Source organism: Heterodontus francisci, chromosome 12 (genome assembly GCF_036365525.1).
Source record: "Heterodontus francisci isolate sHetFra1 chromosome 12, sHetFra1.hap1, whole genome shotgun sequence".
Classification (NCBI taxonomy): domain Eukaryota; kingdom Metazoa; phylum Chordata; class Chondrichthyes; order Heterodontiformes; family Heterodontidae; genus Heterodontus; species Heterodontus francisci.
The window spans coordinates 17,400,449-17,417,542 of record NC_090382.1 but is presented as its reverse complement, the minus strand read 5'-3'; the positions used below and the strand labels follow the sequence as shown (position 1 = coordinate 17,417,542).

At 45.1% G+C, this 17,094-nt stretch overlaps 1 protein-coding gene across 1 annotated transcript; it reads right to left on the bottom strand.

Annotated features, from left to right (window-relative positions):
- Window positions 1-3,792: 3,792 nt before the first annotated feature.
- Window positions 3,793-15,638, bottom strand: LOC137375765 (nucleophosmin-like). Its single transcript, XM_068043162.1, has 11 exons — window positions 15,532-15,638; window positions 11,313-11,395; window positions 10,660-10,779; window positions 10,078-10,171; window positions 9,300-9,412; window positions 8,851-8,888; window positions 8,061-8,118; window positions 7,031-7,135; window positions 5,722-5,820; window positions 5,030-5,104; window positions 3,793-3,936 (listed from the first exon to the last, which is right to left on the bottom strand). The coding sequence occupies exons 1-11, from the start codon at window positions 15,587-15,589 to the stop codon at window positions 3,889-3,891; spliced, it is 891 nt and encodes a 296-aa protein (XP_067899263.1). The 5' UTR covers window positions 15,590-15,638; the 3' UTR covers window positions 3,793-3,888.
- Between the last annotated feature and the right edge of the window lie 1,456 nt (window positions 15,639-17,094).

The window sequence follows — 17,094 nt, the reverse complement described above, 5'->3', positions numbered from 1 at the left end:
TCATATCATGAAGGATTTTGAGTAAATAAAGAGAAACTGTTTCTATTGCTGAAGGGTCGACAGAGAGGACACAGATTGAAGGTAACCAGAGACATGAGGAAAAACATTTTTCACGCAAGTGGTTAAGATTTGGAATGCACTGCCTGATAGGGAAACGGAACAAGTTCAATAGTAGCCTTTACAAGGGAATTGGATAAATAGTTAAAGAAGGAAAAAATTACAGGGATATGGGGATATAGCAGGGGAGCAATTGGATTGCTCCTTAAAAGACTCAATGGGCCAAATGGCTTTCAGTGCTGTACTATTCTGAGAGAGCCAGCAGATACAACAGGCTGAATGGCCCCCTTCTCTGATGTACTATTCTATGAATCTATGACACAGAAGACGTGGGGAGAATTTGTGGAACATTCCAAAACTAGGGGCCATAAATACAAGTTAATAAAATCCAATAGGAAAATGAGGAGAAATTTATTTACTCGCTACCACAGGAAATGGTTGAGACAATGAGGTTAGATGTTTCAGAAACTTAACGGTATGAGAGAATAGGGAATAGATATGTTGAAAGGTTGAGATGAAGTAGGTATGTGTATGAACACCAGCACAGACTAGTTTTTTTAGGGCTGAATGGTCTGTGCTGTATATTCCATGTAACTGAATGTAAGTTTGAGGTGATGGGAAGAGTGAGAGGGAATATTATCCAAATAGTATAAAGCGGCTGTGGAAACAGAGACCTGGGGATGTATTTACACAAATCTTTGGAAGTGTCAGGACAAGTTGAAAAGATTCTTAAAAAGGCATAGGGGATCCCAGGCTTTCTTTGCCCTCCTTGTCTCGAGAGACAATGGGTAAGCACCTGGAGGTGGTCAGTGGTTTGTGGAGCAGCACCTGGAGTGGCTATAAAGGCCAATTCTAGAGTGACAGACTCTTCCACAAGTGCTGCAGATAAAATTGGTTGTCGGGGCTGTTACACTTCTGTCTCTTTTCCTGCCAACTGCTGAGTCTCTTCGACTCCTCTCTCTTTAGCCCCGCCTTTATAGCTGTCCGCCAGCTCTGGCGATCACTGGCAACTGAATCCCACGACCTGTGGTCAATGTCACAGGACTTCATGTTGCGTTTGCAGATGTCTTTAAAGCAGAGACAAGGACGGCCGGTGGGTCTGATACGAGTGACGAGCTCGCTGTACAATGCCGCCTTGGGGATCCTGCCATCTTCCATGCGGCTCACATGGCCAAGCCATCTCAAGCGCCGCTGGCTCAGTAGGGTGTATATGCTGGGGATGTTGGCTGCCTCGAGGACTTCTGCGTTGGAGATACAGTCCTGCCACCTGATACCAAGGATTCTTTCCGAGACAGCGAAGATGGAACACGTTGAGACGCCGCTCTTAGCTGACATATGTTGTCCAGACCTCGCTGTCGGAGAGCAAGGTACTGAGGACACAGGCTTGATACACTCGGACTTTTGTGTTCTGTGTCAGTGCACCATTTTCCCACACCCTCTTGGCCAGTCTGGACATAGCAGCAGAAGCCTTTCCCATGCGTTTGTTGATTTCTGCATCAAGAGACAGGTTACTGGTGATAGTTGAGTCTAGGTAGGTGAACTCTTGAACCACTTCCAGAGCGTGGTCACTGATATTGATGGATGGAGCATTTCTGACATCCTGTCCCATGATGTTAATTTTCTTGAGGCTGATGGTTAAGCCAAATTCTTGTGTGTGGGATGTTAATGCAGCATCGTCAGCAAAGAAGTCTCTGCACACCAGGGAGTGGTCAGTGTCACAGTCCGCACTGTGGAAGCTGCGTGTGATTTGAACACTGTTTATAGAGGCTCGCCTTGTGATGATGAGGTCCAGCTGGTGCCAAAGACGTGATCTTGGGTGCCTCCATGAAACCTGGTGACAGTGTTTAGCATGAAAGAACGAGTTGGTGATACAGAGGTTGTGATAAGTACACAACTCCAGCAGTCTCTGTCCATTCTCATTCATCCTTCCAATGTCATAGCGCCTGAGGCAGGAAGGCCATGAGTCATGGTCAGCCCCAACCCTGGCATTAAAGTCCCCCAGCAGGAACAAATGTTCGGTATTAGGAATGCTACTAATGATATTATGGAGTCCCTCGTAGAACTAGTCTTTAACTTCAGGTGGGGAGCAGAGTGTTGGAGCTTAGATGCTGAGTAGGCGTACTGGACCAGAGGCGGTGAGCGGTCGGATGGACAGTATGCGTTCCGAGCCATTTGTAGCAGGCTCTGTCATGCTGAACAAAGAGTTTCTGATAGCATAAGATGACCATACCGCCCCTCAACCCTGCTCCGCCATTCAGTATCATGGCCGATCTTCTGCCTCAACTCCATCTTCCTGCCCGCACCCCATATCCCTTGATTGCAAGGCACCAAAACTCCATCTCAGCCTTAAATATACTCCCTGATGGAGCATCCACAACCCTCTGGCATAGACAATTCCAAAGATTCACAACCCCGAGTGAAGAGGCATAGATTAAACACTGGTTCAGACAATCTGTTGAAATTGGAGGGACTCGGGCCGGGACGGGTGCCGGTCCACTGTGGATTGGTCGGGTTCTTTTTCCCGACCTGAGTAGGCCTTTACCCTGCCATTCGACCCACAATGGAATTTTGATCACGAGACATTGAAGTTGGGGGAGCTCGCATTCCAGGTTGACTGCTAAGATGGCCAAATACACAAATGGACATGGTCAAACCAGCTAGTCACATGACTAACCTGCTGGGCAACCCGAGTTTAGAATTTGTATGAACAGTTTGGGCAGAAAAGTCTGTTTGCTCCTGGACTGAGATCTCTCTCCAATCTGCTCCCATCTCTTTCTCACAAGCCTTTGAATCCACATGAACCACAGAGAAAAGTCACCTACAGCAAACAAGGTTTAACAATATCGAGCCCCAACGAAAAGCAAAATTTTACCTACAATCAAGGACTCCAGTGAGCTTGAAGAACTGTAACAACTCTTCAGATATTGCCTCAAACTTTTCCATTTTATTTCTTCTGTTCTGACTCTATCTGCATGTGTGTATCACATATGCATGCTAGCGTGGGCACATCGTGTATCCGTAAGCATCAACCGAATTAGAGTTAAAGTTTAAATAAATTTCTGCTTTTCTTTTTTAAACCTAAGAAAGCCTGTTTGTACTGGTTTCTTTGCCTTATAATTGGAACAAGGATTCACCAAGGGGGAGCTAAAAACACTGTTTAAAATTAAACCCTGTTACAGTAAGACCAGGTGAAGGCTAATAGGGAACCCTAGACCTCTTTTGCACCTGGTCGTAACACTGTAGAGATCATTATTCCAATTTGACAGACTGGGGGAAAGGAATGGATGGTTCAAACTGGAGAAAGACTGTTGGGAAACTCCTTCTTTCTTCCCCCTCCCCAACCCCAGGATAGTAACGAGCCTCTGGAATGTTACCAGCTCGTGCTGACTGCATGCCTTCAAAAACTCCATTCCCTAGTCACTGACTTCAATCCCTCTCTCTGGCCACGGTCTGAGGTTGAATCAGCCTCCAAACTCTTATCCTTGCCACCAGCAAGAGCATCTACTCTTCCTCTATGTCTCAGTCCAATAGTTGCTGAAAACCTCATCCATCCTTTTGTTAGTTCCAGATTCAACTATTCCAATGATCCCAGCCTCCCATCTTCCACCCTCTATAAAACTTCAGTTCATCCAAACTCTTGCTGCCCATAATCTAACACACCAAATCCCGTTCACCCATTACTCCTGTGCGTGCAGTGTAAAATGGTGAAGTGTAAAATATCCTAGTGCAATGAGGTACAATTGTAAAACAAATTGGTTTATTTACAATGACAGATGCAAGAACAGAGTACAGTTTTCACAGCAAGTTTGAGTTATTACTGCTACAGTTCCTCTACTTTCCATCCATGGTTTGCCTCCATGCCCAAAGTTCTTTGATGATCTAAAAATAAACAGTTAATACATTGCAGAGAATTTTACAGCACAGAAATAGGTCATTCAACCTTACAGATCTATGCTGTCTATTCTTCTCACCAGCCTACTCCCACCTTTTCATTTTCACATCAAGTCCTTCTATTCCTTTCTCCCTCATGAACTTATCTAGCTTCCCCTTAAATGCATCTAATGTAATCACCCATGCGGCAGGATCATCTCTGCCCCACTGAACCCCAAGACTTATCTGGTTCCCCTCAGTCTCATCTTTCCTAGAGAAAAGAACCCCTAGTGAGTTTTCCTAATAAAACCCCTCAGACCTATCATTCGCGTAAAAATATTTTGCCCCTTCACCAGGGTTTCTGCAACATTTTGTAACAGGGATCAGAAGTGTGCACTGTACTCTCACCAAGGTTTTATATAGGTTCGATGTAACTTCAGCTTTTGAACTTTACCTCTCAATAACTGAGCTGACTCTCTACTTCTAGGGCCTTATAAACCTGCATGACTACTTTTGTAAATTTGAACCTACAGATCCTTCTGCATCACTATCCCATTTAGACGCATCTGCTATTTACACACTTATTCTGCACGTTTGATAACTTGATTAAGAACTGAAGCTGTATGCAGTGGCAGCTAATAGTACTGAATAAAATAAAAGCAAAATACTGCAGATACTGGAAATCTGAAATAAAAACAAAGAGCTGAAATTACTCAGCAGGTCTGGCAGCATCTGTGGAGAAGCAAAGTTAATGCTTCAGGTCAGTTCTGATGAAAGATCACAGACCTGAAATGTTAACTTTGCTTCTCTTTCCACAGATGCTGCCAGACCTGCTGAGTAATTCCAGCACTTTTCCTTTTTGGTGCTGAACAATACTCTGCCCAATCTCATTGGGTGATGATTCTATGGATATGAGCAATGCTCCTGCCATACTTATGTTCCCAAAGTGAGCAGCAACAGTCAACTCCATAGTGAGGTGGGATATGCACTCAACTCAGCTTCTCTATGTGCATTCACATTCAGAGCAGTCAGGACTTAAACACGACAGGTAACATTTTAGCTTGGACTGAAAAAATAATTAAGTCTGAAATCAAGCACTCACCTTTGGGTCCTCTATCCTGAAGCCATGTTTAATGTAGTTTACAAACTTTGGCTCCAGCTTGGGTAGACCAGCACCCTGTGGAGACAAGTGATGCAGTTATATAACACTGAAATCTGAACTTTTATATAAAACACAACTACACCCCACTCAAATTCTCATCTCCATTCTGATTCTCTTGCCAATTATCTTCAGTTCTTTGGTTAACAGATCTACCAATGGAAAGTTTCCCACTATCCACCTGTAGCAAAACTTCTCAATTTTGATACAGACGTTCAATTCCTAGCCTCCAGCTGATCCCAGGCAGCAGTACTGGAACTGCAACTAACTCTTGTGCCTAAGGCTTTCACCACAGGGCAAGAGAATGGACAAATTTTAACCCCCACACTGCTCCAGAGCACATGCAGGGGGAAAAGGGATAGGATCAGGCTGTAATGCAATGCTACCCCCAGCTCAAAAACCACTCTCCAGCCTCATGAGGAATGGCCACTTTGCTGGAAGGCAATGTAAAACCAAACCTAATGAACCACCAATCCTGGAAAGTAGCAACAAACACAAAACAATTAGGTCATGTTCATGGCTTGGACTACATTTACACTTTCTGTAACGAGATCAGATTCTTCATTTTACACTATATATACCAGTGCTTGTGATGATGTATCTTTGTTGTACAATAGCTCTCTCTGTATACTCACTTTTTCTACTGATGTCTTCAATTTTGCCTTAATTTCTTCAACAGTCAATGCTGTCTTTGGGGTCTTGGGTGTCTTGGGTTTACTGCTGGATTCTGGTGTCTAGGGGAAAAAACAAACTATGAGCATTCCACTGTCCTAATTAAAATAACACCGCTTACTCCACACAAGCACTCAATCTTCAAGAGCATGCTAAATTGCCCCAAGTATTCAAAATGCCCCAGAGCCCTGCAGCTATGGAATTCAAGTGCCCCAAATTACCTGTGGGTTACAGTTTAGTGCATGCTGGGACAGCAAGAAGGTGGTTTCACAGTCACAGGGCAACATAAGTAAAATCGCCACCATTACTTTACCTTCTACATCTCGATGGCAAAAGCCTACAGGGCAGCCATCTTTGGACACCAGGTACACACCCCCAATTTAATAATAGTGTTAACACTTCCTGCTTTAGCTTGTTCTAATTCATGGGATGTGCCCAAGATGGGTCAGGCCAGCCTTTATTATCCATCCCTTACATGCCCTGGAGAAAGTGGTGAGCTATCTTTTGACCCAGGGTACTCCATGTGGTGTAGACACACCCACACTACTGTTAAGTGAGCAATTCCATGAGCTTGACTTAGGAACGATGAAGGGACAGTGATATATTTGCAAATCAGCATGGTGTGGAACTTGAAGGTAGTGGTGTTCCCATGCACCCACTGTACTTTTGTTTGACAGGTGCTGTCAAAGGAACCACGGCGGGTTGCTACAGCGCATCTTGCGAATAGTACGCACTGCAGCCATGGACCACCACTGGTGGAGTGAGTGATCATTGAAGCGGGGATAGGGCATCAATCAAGCTTCTTTGTCATGTATGCTTGTAGCTGTACACCAGGGGTCACCAACACGATCACAAGCTACTGGTATCGCACGTCAGCTTTTGAGTAGCTTGCATAAAACTCCTGACAACACAATCCAATTGCCCACATCATCCTGCCAGCATTTATCTCCGCACTTGTGCGCACTGACATCCCCTGGGGAGCTGGGGCAGTCGAGCAAGTGGGGGCAGGGGGTGGCTTGTGATATTTTTCTTTTATCAGAAGTTGTTCTCACCGAAGAAAAGGTTGGCGACCCCTGCTGTACAGCAACAATGCTCAAAGCTTGTAACCATACACGACAAAGAAGCATGTTTGGTACCAAATGGAGAGTATTCCATCACACTCCTGACTTCTGCCTTGTAGCTATTGAACTTCCTCTCAAGTCTGACAGGATCTCCATTTAACAAGTTGTATGGAAGAAGCAATTACAAGACTACTGGGTAAAAGTCACTAACCTTTGACTGCTTGTTAGCTGGTGTGGATTTGGTGGGTGTTTTGCCATTTTGGTTGGGAGTCCCCTTCGATCCAGGAGCACCCTTGAGCGGAGTTTTCTGCAGTGGCTATGCAAACAATTGAAAAAAATTATAATTATATTATCTGTGGAGTCTTCGTGTAGATTTAACATATACAATTTTAGTCTTCGTTCTTGTGTTCAACTCCTGTCGTGGCCTCACCAGTTCTCTTCACACTATTGCCATCAAGGCCCCATACTCTGGACTTCTATCCTTAAGCCACTTCACCTGTGTCCCCCTTAAAAACCACCCCCCCTAACAGCTCATTCTTAGACTGGTTAACTTTTGTGTGACTATGCACTTTTTTTTTTTAAATGTTAAGGTTTCAAATGAACACAAGCTGTTACAGCACACCTGCAGTTGGTCACAACGTGGCACCAAGTGGTAGTTACGACTCCTAATCACACCACAAGCCCAACTCCATAATACATGTCACAACTGGATCTGTGTTTAGGAACAGGAACGGGCCATTCAGCACCTTGAACCTGTTCCACCATTCAATGAGATCATGGCTAATCTATATCCTAACTCCATCCACCCACTTTGGCCCCATATCCTCAGTACCCCATCTAGCAACCATAGAATCATAGACAGTTTAAGGCACAGAGACCATTTGGCACATCATGTCTACCACATCTTGATTTATGTTTTATGACTTACATGAAGAAAATGTAACTACACAAAAATCTTAAAAGTACTGCAGCAGAAACTTAAATATTCAAAGAATTGAACTCTGGACTGTAGAGTCCTTACCGACCCATCTACCACTCATGTAAAATTAATAGAACTAGCATCAACTGCTTTTTGAGTTCCAATTTTCTATCACCCTTTGAAGAATGACCTGACTTGCTGCTCCTTCATAAAAGATATACTTTATCCACAGCCACAATAACCTGGCTGTGCACTGGATCAGTGTGTATGGTTTCCAAGGACCAGAGCTTTTAGCCTCTATAATGTTATTTACCAAGTTTACCTTTTTTGCCGGGGTCACCACCTCCACTTCATCTTCCTCCTCGTCCTCATCATCCTCCCTAGAACAAAACAATTTCCTTCAGTGAGACAGTCAACTCCCTGAACACATTTTTATGCACTGTACTGGTCTTGACATTGCTCTCAGAAAAGTCCCAAATATTTACCTTACAGTACCCTGCAGCTTTTTTATCTAACTAGGCTTTCAACATCAAGATCTTTTTATGTTTTATATGAAGCAAATGTAACTAAACAAAAATATACTTAAAAGTACTGTAGCAGAAACTGACTCACAAGTCGTGGGAGTCAGTTGCCAGCATTCGCCAGAGCTGGCGGGCAGCCATAAAGACAGGGCTAAATTGTGGCGAGTCGAAGAGACTTAGTAGTTGGCAGGAAAAAAGACAGAGGCGCAAGGGGAGAGCCAACTGTGCAACAGCCCCAACAAACAAATTTCTCTGCAGCACCTGTGGAAGAGCCTGTCACTCCAGAATTGGCCTTTATAGCCACTCCAGGCGCTGCTTCACAAACCACTGACCACCTCCAGGCGCGTATCCATTGTCTCTCGAGATAAGGAGGCCCAAAAGAGCAGAAACTTAAATATTTATACAGAATTGAATTCTGGACTGCAGATTCCTTACTGAACTGGTCTGCTTAACTTTACCACTCAGCTCTTATTTCAGCTTCCCCAGTGCTACTCTCAGTCTACATTGGGAACACGACAGGTTAAGCACTTTCCCATACAAGCACAATACTTCCCATTAATGACACAGTAAAGAACAAAATTTAACACTCACTCATCGTCTTCATCATAGTCTTCCACTTTCATTTTTTTCTGTTCAGCAAAGAGAAGTTTTAGTTTGGCATCATATTGTTGCATTTATTGATGCAATTGCAATATATGAAGAACAAGAAGAAAAAAAACTGAGGAAGGAAAACATCACAATCTGGGCAAGTCAACCTTCTTTACAACTCTTCAGTGTCCAAGAATACCCTAGCAAGCACCTCACCCGCACACATACTAAATAGTGGTGTTTGACAGACAATTCCACAATGCTCATTAAGTTTATGCTACTCAGATTTCGTTATGTTCATGGGACCAAATTGCCAAATGGCTGCATGAGTTCAAGCTGCTTGCAACCCAGTCGAGTTTTCAAATACAAGCACTCAATGGATAGCTGTGCTGAAAAGCACACCCAGTTAGGTGATCCGTCAGTACAGCTTTAGTGTAATCTCATGCATATACCTGCATTATTTTGGATGCCCCAGCTGCTGGTCGTTTGAGAGCTTGTTTTGATCTGGTGTCTTCCAGCATGCTGTCGTCATCATCATCAGATTCCAAGTCTTCATCATCCAGTGCTTAAAACAAAAGATGAAGGAATTTAATTCACCCTGACTTCCTTTTCAAAGGCATCTGATTGCCTCAGACCTGCACATACAGAGGCCACAACATAACACGACCCAAGAGATCTTTCTACGGCAAGGGCAGAGATATACGATCCTACATGGAAACATGCATGCCTATTCCCCATCTATATTAATAGCTTTTGTAAAACCTGTCAAATATCAGCAAAAAAAAAAGAACCCTCACCTTTAACACCTTCATATGGCGATGTACTGGATATTTCCAAGTTAGATGGCAGCTTTTTTCTTTAATATAGATAAATGTGACAGCCCTTTAGTTCATAAAAATACAAGGCCGAGAAATCAGTGCCATTCCATGCTTGTGTAAATGTGAGGCACACTGCCCTCCAATGAGTACCATCAGCCAACGCTGCTTCTGACAAAGGGGCTTAGAACAGAAACATTAACCCCTTCTTTCCTCTCCAGATGTTACATGACCCAAGTGTTTCCAGCATCTACCCTAACACCACTACTGTTCCCATCTGACCCCTTTCAAGATGATCACCACAGATTTGAATTATCATACTCCCCCGTCCCCTCAAACTTTCAGTAGTTTACTTGGCTACACCCTGAAATCCTTTCAAACTCTTTGTTCCAGATATTCCACAATGCCCACGTACCAATGAGGTGTTGTCCACTGATGTATACAGGACCTGCTCCAGATTTCAGTCTGAATGTCACAGGCGGTGCGATTTCAAATCCTCCCAAACTAACCTGTGTAAAACATATTAAAAATCACCATGAAATAAATTGTTTCTCCCAGGCAAACACAGGAGTCCCCACAGAATCGCTGCTAAATATACATTTCAAGCTGCCTTGAACACTCAAACTGTCAGTAACTTGAAAGGACAGCCCTTACTACAGGAGCATTATTGATAGATGTCAGAACACTTAGATCTATTATCAGTGCTCAATAAATGCAAACTGGCATATTCATTTAAACCCAAATGTGAAAAGAGTGCCCCCAATATTGTGCCCAAGTGGTCCATGGGCACTAGTATCACTCAGTAAATAGATACATTCAAAATCCAATGCAGGTCAACAGGAAGCAACTTGATCACTGGCTGTCGAAAGGAATACAGAATGAACTGGGACTGTTGTACTCTAGCTCAGAGACGCTTTCAGCACACCTCTAACCTACAACTGATGGAATCAATGTTTTACCCGGAGTCTACATTTGACACATCCTTCTGGATACTTACTGTAGGTTGTACTGACAACTTGAGAGCTGCCAAAGTGACCTTCATGTTCTTGCCTTCAGAATTTAAGCCTTCTGCTTCTACCAGGTGCAAATCATCACCTGCACCAACACCAAGACAAACCTGCAAAAAAACAAATCAGAAGCAGCCCCATGAATAGTGTTTCAATTGCTGTCATACAAATGAAACTTACAAAATGTAAAAGTCAAATATAACACTGCACTGAGGTTTAACATGCAGATGAAAACCTAAACAAAAATATCCTTACTTTATCCTGAAGTGAAGTTAGTGCTGGCCCGTACTCAAGAATTCTCCAGTTCTTATGAGTGAACACTACATATATCATTGGGCACCAATAACTCTAAATGAGGGATATACACCCAAAATATCAAATTCTCCTGTTACTGAAACTGATGACCTGTGCATTTCAGGCGTTCTGCTTTATAACCTCCACACCCCCACATTAACAGAGTTGCAGCCAGTATAGACAAGCTGCAGAAACCTGCCCACTACCGAGCATGTTAAAACCTTCTGCTCAACTAAAATCCTACCTTGGTGCTCGGAGAGGCTCTTGGGTTTTGACCAGCTTTTATTTGCTCTGTACAAGGATTTTCTACAGAAGGTCAGCAAGGAGAAGAGGCAACAAAAACACTCACCGTCCTCAAAGAAAGCTGATGCTCAGAGTCATCATCATCCACCTCCATTCTGAATTCTTTCTTATCTGCCTTGAGCTCACATCCTGGAGAGGAAAAAAACCCTCAGTGTATAAATACAAGATACAAACACACTATGTAGCAAACACCACACAAATAGGAAAAGTGACCCTCAGTAAAGCCTGGCTCGGGTATAAAATTAAAACCCAAACCAACAACAGCCAAACCAAACCTGACCCGAGCCCTTTAATTTTTTTTAAATGCCCAACTCGCCCCGACATGTTTGGTCGGGTAGCCAGGCTTTAGCCCAGTGATCGAGTACAGGTGCCAGTTGTTGATGTACCCATGTTCAATTATCAAAGTTTGAAGTTCCAATGACATTAACAAAAAAAATCTCCGCGCAGAACACAGGTTGGCAAGTTTAATCTGCCTATTTCCAGATAATTTTAAATACTTGGGCAAAGTATAGATTAAAGCAAGAGCTCAGTTGATGTTTCTGTACTGACTGCAGTTACTGGTATCTTGCCCGGGCTTGTCAGTTTCTCCCGGACTTGACAGATTTCGGTGTGTAAGGGGTTGGTTTAATTTCATTCTGGTGCTTTATGTCAGAACTTGTAGCTGTCTTTCCCCTCCTTTCACCCCCCCCCCCCCAACTCTTCTCACCTCTGATTTGTTTGTTCTGATCGCTGCCCACGTCCAGCCTGACGCGACCCCGAATTTTGGACCCGGAAGAGAGACCCAACCTGACCCAAGCCCGACACGTTGTCGGGTCCCGGTCAGGTAGCTATGCTCTAACGCTCAGCATCATAACATTGGGTTGTTACTGTCCCCAATCACTACAAATACTGAAGCTCACAGTTGATTAGTATTTAACTCAGTTATATTACAGCAGCCAATGTACATTCCCAGAGTAATACTACAGGAGCTAGTGTAGATTCCTTCAGATTTTTTTACTTTCATGGATGTGGGTGTCAATGGCAAGGCCACATTTATTGACCATCCCCAATTGCCTTTGACAACTGATTGGCCTGCTAGGGCAGTTAAGGACTGTGGAGGCAAGTAAGGCCAGACCAGGTAAGGACAACAGATTTCCTTCCCGAAAAAGCATTAGTGAACCAGATGGGTTTTTAATGACAATCGATGATAGTAATGGTGCCATTACTGAGTACAGCTTTCAATTCCAGATTTTTATTAATTGGATTTATTAATTAATTTTAAATTCCACCAGCTGCCATGGTGGGATTTGAACCCATGTCCTCAGGACATTTGCATGGGCCTCTGCATTATTTGCCCAGTGACATTACCACTAAGAGGTGTTTCTTCTTGGTGCACCTTGGTTGATGGCTGTGAAGGCCATTCCTTGAGAGGCAGGTTCTGCCACAAGCACCGTGAGTTGTTGTTTTTTAATACTGACACCTGTTGCCAAGCTGCTGTAGCAATTGGTCATCGCGGTAGTGCACACCAGCCCACAGGATGTGTCACCATTTCCCTCTTTCACCAGCTAGTGACTCCCAGGTAAGACAGTCAACATTTAGTGCCTTCATTTCACCCTAGCAAGCAGCCTTCAAGCACAGCTTTGCACTGCCGACTGGTCACCTGGCCCCAGCGACCTGACCAGTGTAGACTGCCTCAGTTAAACTGCGGGAGCAAGTGCAGATCCCCGTTATACTACGGAAACCACTGTAGATTCCCTCAGTTATAATGGGGAGGTGGTGGCGTAGTGGTAATACCACTGGACTAGTAACCCAGAGGCCCAGGTTAATGCACAGGGGACATGGGTTTGAATCCCATTGAGGCAGATGGTAACATGTGAATTCAATTAATAAATCTGAAATTCAAAAAACCGAGTCTAATGGTGACCTTTAGATTGTTGTAAAAACCCACTAATGTCCTTTAGGGAAGGAAATCTGGTCCTTTACACTACAGCAGCCAGTGCAGATTCCCCGCTTTAATACTACAGGAGCCAACGTAGATTCCCCCTTTTACACTTCAGGAGCCAGTGCAAATTCCCCCTTTTACACGACAGGAGCCAGTGTAGATTCCCCCTTTTACACTACAGGAGCCAGTGCAGATTCCCCCTTTTACACTGCAGGAGCCAGTGCAGATTCCCCCTTTTACACGACAGGAGCCAGTGTAGATTCCCCCCTTTTACACTACAGGAGCCAGTGTAGATTCCCCCCTTTACACTACAGGAGCCAGTGTAGATTCCCCCCTTTTACACTACAGGAGCCAGTGTAGATTCCCCCCTTTTACACTACAGGAGCCAGTGTAGATTCCCCCTTTTACACTACAGGAGCCAGTGTAGATTCCCCCCTTTTACACTACAGGAGCCAGTGTAGATTCCCCCTTTTACACTACAGGAGCCAGTGTAGATTCCCCCCTTTTACACTACAGGAGCCAGTGTAGATTCCCCCCTTTTACACTACAGGAGCCAGTGTAGATTCCCCCCTTTTACACTACAGGAGCCAGTGTAGATTCCCCCCTTTTACACTACAGGAGCCAGTGTAGATTCCCCCCTTTTACACTATAGGAGCCAGTGTAGATTCCCCCTTTTACACTCCAGGAGCCAGTGTAGATTCCCCCCTTTACACTACAGGAGCCAGTGTAGATTCCCCCCTTTTACACTACAGGAGCCAGTGTAGATTCCCCCCTTTTACACTACAGGAGCCAGTGTAGATTCCCCCCTTTTACACTACAGGAGCCAGTGTAGATTCCCCCCTTTTACACTACAGGAGCCAGTGTAGATTCCCCCCTTTTACACTACAGGAGCCAGTGTAGATTCCCCCCTTTTACACTACAGGATCCAGTGTAGATTCCCCCCTTTACACTCCAGGAGCCAGTGTAGATTCCCCCCTTTTACACTCCAGGAGCCAGTGTAGATTCCCCCCTTTTACACTCCAGGAGCCAGTGTAGATTCCCCCCTTTTACACTACAGGAGCCAGTGTAGATTCCCCCCTTTTACACTCCAGGAGCCAGTGTAGATTCCCCCCTTTACACTACAGGAGCCAGTGTAGATTCCCCCCTTTTACACTACAGGAGCCAGTGTAGATTCCCCCCTTTTACACTACAGGAGCCAGTGTAGATTCCCCCCTTTTACACTACAGGAGCCAGTGTAGATTCCCCCCTTTTACACTACAGGAGCCAGTGTAGATTCCCCCCTTTTACACTACAGGAGCCAGTGTAGATTCCCCCCTTTTACACTACAGGAGCCAGTGTAGATTCCCCCCTTTTACACTACAGGAGCCAGTGTAGATTCCCCCCTTTTACACTACAGGAGCCAGTGTAGATTCCCCCCTTTTACACTACAGGAGCCAGTGTAGATTCCCCCCTTTTACACTACAGGAGCCAGTGTAGATTCCCCCTTTTACACTACAGGAGCCAGTGTAGATTCCCCCCTTTACACTACAGGAGCCAGTGTAGATTCCCCCCTTTTACACTACAGGAGCCAGTGTAGATTCCCCCCTTTTACACTACAGGAGCCAGTGTAGATTCCCCCCTTTTACACTACAGGAGCCAGTGTAGATTCCCCCCTTTACACTACAGGAGCCAGTGTAGATTCCCCCCTTTTACACTACAGGAGCCAGTGTAGATTCCCCCCTTTTACACTACAGGAGCCAGTGTAGATTCCCCCCTTTTACACTACAGGAGCCAGTGTAGATTCCCCCCTTTTACACTACAGGAGCCAGTGTAGATTCCCCCCTTTTACACTACAGGAGCCAGTGTAGATTCCCCCCTTTTACACTACAGGAGCCAGTGTAGATTCCCCCCTTTTACACTACAGGAGCCAGTGTAGATTCCCCCCTTTTACACTACAGGAGCCAGTGTAGATTCCCCCCTTTTACACTACAGGAGCCAGTGTAGATTCCCCCCTTTTACACTACAGGAGCCAGTGTAGATTCCCCCCTTTTACACTACAGGAGCCAGTGTAGATTCCCCCCTTTTACACTACAGGAGCCAGTGTAAATTCCCTCCGTTATACTACCTGAGCCAGAGATTCGATGCTCTGCGAGCTATTCTGACACCGGCTAACTTACCCCCTCCCCCCACCACCTGATGCCGGGGATCCGAGGCCGCTCCAGCAACACGTGGGGCTCCACATGGCGACCTCAGTCTCCACCCTGCACCTTCCCCCTCACAAAAGGCTGGGGCCGGGACGTGCACCTCAGGGTCTGCCTCCCCTTCCCCCCTGCTCCTAATTTGCGGGCTCGAACCGAGTTCTTACCGAACAGGAAACTCTGTGGCCTGAGAGACACCGCACTGTCTAATTCACACTCCGCCATCTTGCAGCTCCAGCCAGGCCAGCGCGCGAGCTCCGCCCGCTTTATATAGCCGGGCTCGGGCCCCGCCCCCCCCAACTTCCTCTGCGCAGCCTCTCGCGAGACTCCAGCCCGACCCGTGCGTCACCCATGTGTGGGCGGGGCTTCAAGACTGTCAATCACATGTTTTACGTCACCCTATGGGCGGGGCTTGCTCAAAGAAATAAAATAGTGGAATAAAGAGCAAAATACTGCGGATGCTGGAAATCTGAAACAAAAACAAGAAATGCTGGATTCACTCAGCAGGTCTGGCAGCATCTGTGGAAAGAGAAGCAGAGTTAACGTTTCAGGTCAGTGACCCTTCTTCAGTTAACTCTGCTTCTCTCTCCACAGATGCTGCTGAGTATTTCCAGCACTTCTTGTTTTTATTTTAAATAAAATAGTGGAATTGCTGGAAATCTGAAATACTAGTTATACATAGAAAATAGGAGCAATAGACCATTCGGCCCTTCGAGCCTGCTCTACCATTCATTATGATCATGGCTGATCATCCAACTCAGTAGCCTGTCCCCACTTTCACCCCATTCCCTTTGATCCCTTTTGACCCAAGAGCTCTATCTAACTCCTTCTTGAAAACATCCAATGTTTTGGCCTCAACTGCTTTCTGTGGTAGCGAATTCCACAGGCTCACCACTCTCTGGGTGAAGAAGTTTCTCCTCATCTCAGCCCTGAAAGGTTTACCCCATATCCTTAGACTATGACCCCTGGTCCTGGACTCCCCCACCATCGGGAACATCCTTCCTGCATCTACCCTGTCAATTCCTGTTAGAATTTTATAGTTTTCTACGAGATCTCCCCTCACTGTTCCGAACTCCAGCGAATATAATCCTAACCGACTCAATCTCTCATACGTCAGTCCCGTCATCCCAGGAATCAGCCTGGTAAACCTTTGCTGCACTCCCTCTATAGCAAGAACCTCCTTCCTCAGATAAGGAGACCAAAACTGCACACAATATTCCAGGTGTGGCCTCACCAAGGCCCTGTATAATTGCAGCAAGACATCCCTGTTGCCATACTCGAATCATCTCGCTATGAAGGCCAACATACCATTTGCCTTTTTTACCGACTGTTGTACCTGCATGCTTACCTTCAGCAACTGGTGTACGAGAACACCTAGGTCTCGCTGCATATTTCCCTCTCTCAGTTTATAGCTGTTCAGATAATAATCTGCCTTCCTGTTTTTGCTACCAAAGTTTTCGCTGAGATTTGCCAGAACAATTCAAGTTATGCAACCTATCCTTATAATTTGACCCTGTCAGCTCTGGTTTTATTCTGGTGAATCTGTGCTGCATCCCCTCCAAACCCACCACATCCTTCCTGATCTGGTGCCTTGAACTGAATGCAGTTCTCCAGGTGTAGTTTGACCAAAGCTATGTATTCCAGCCTTCTTTGAAATAAAGGCCAACATGCCACAAGCCTTGTAATTTTTTTCCAATTTCTTTTGTACATGTCCACTGGCTTTGTGATTT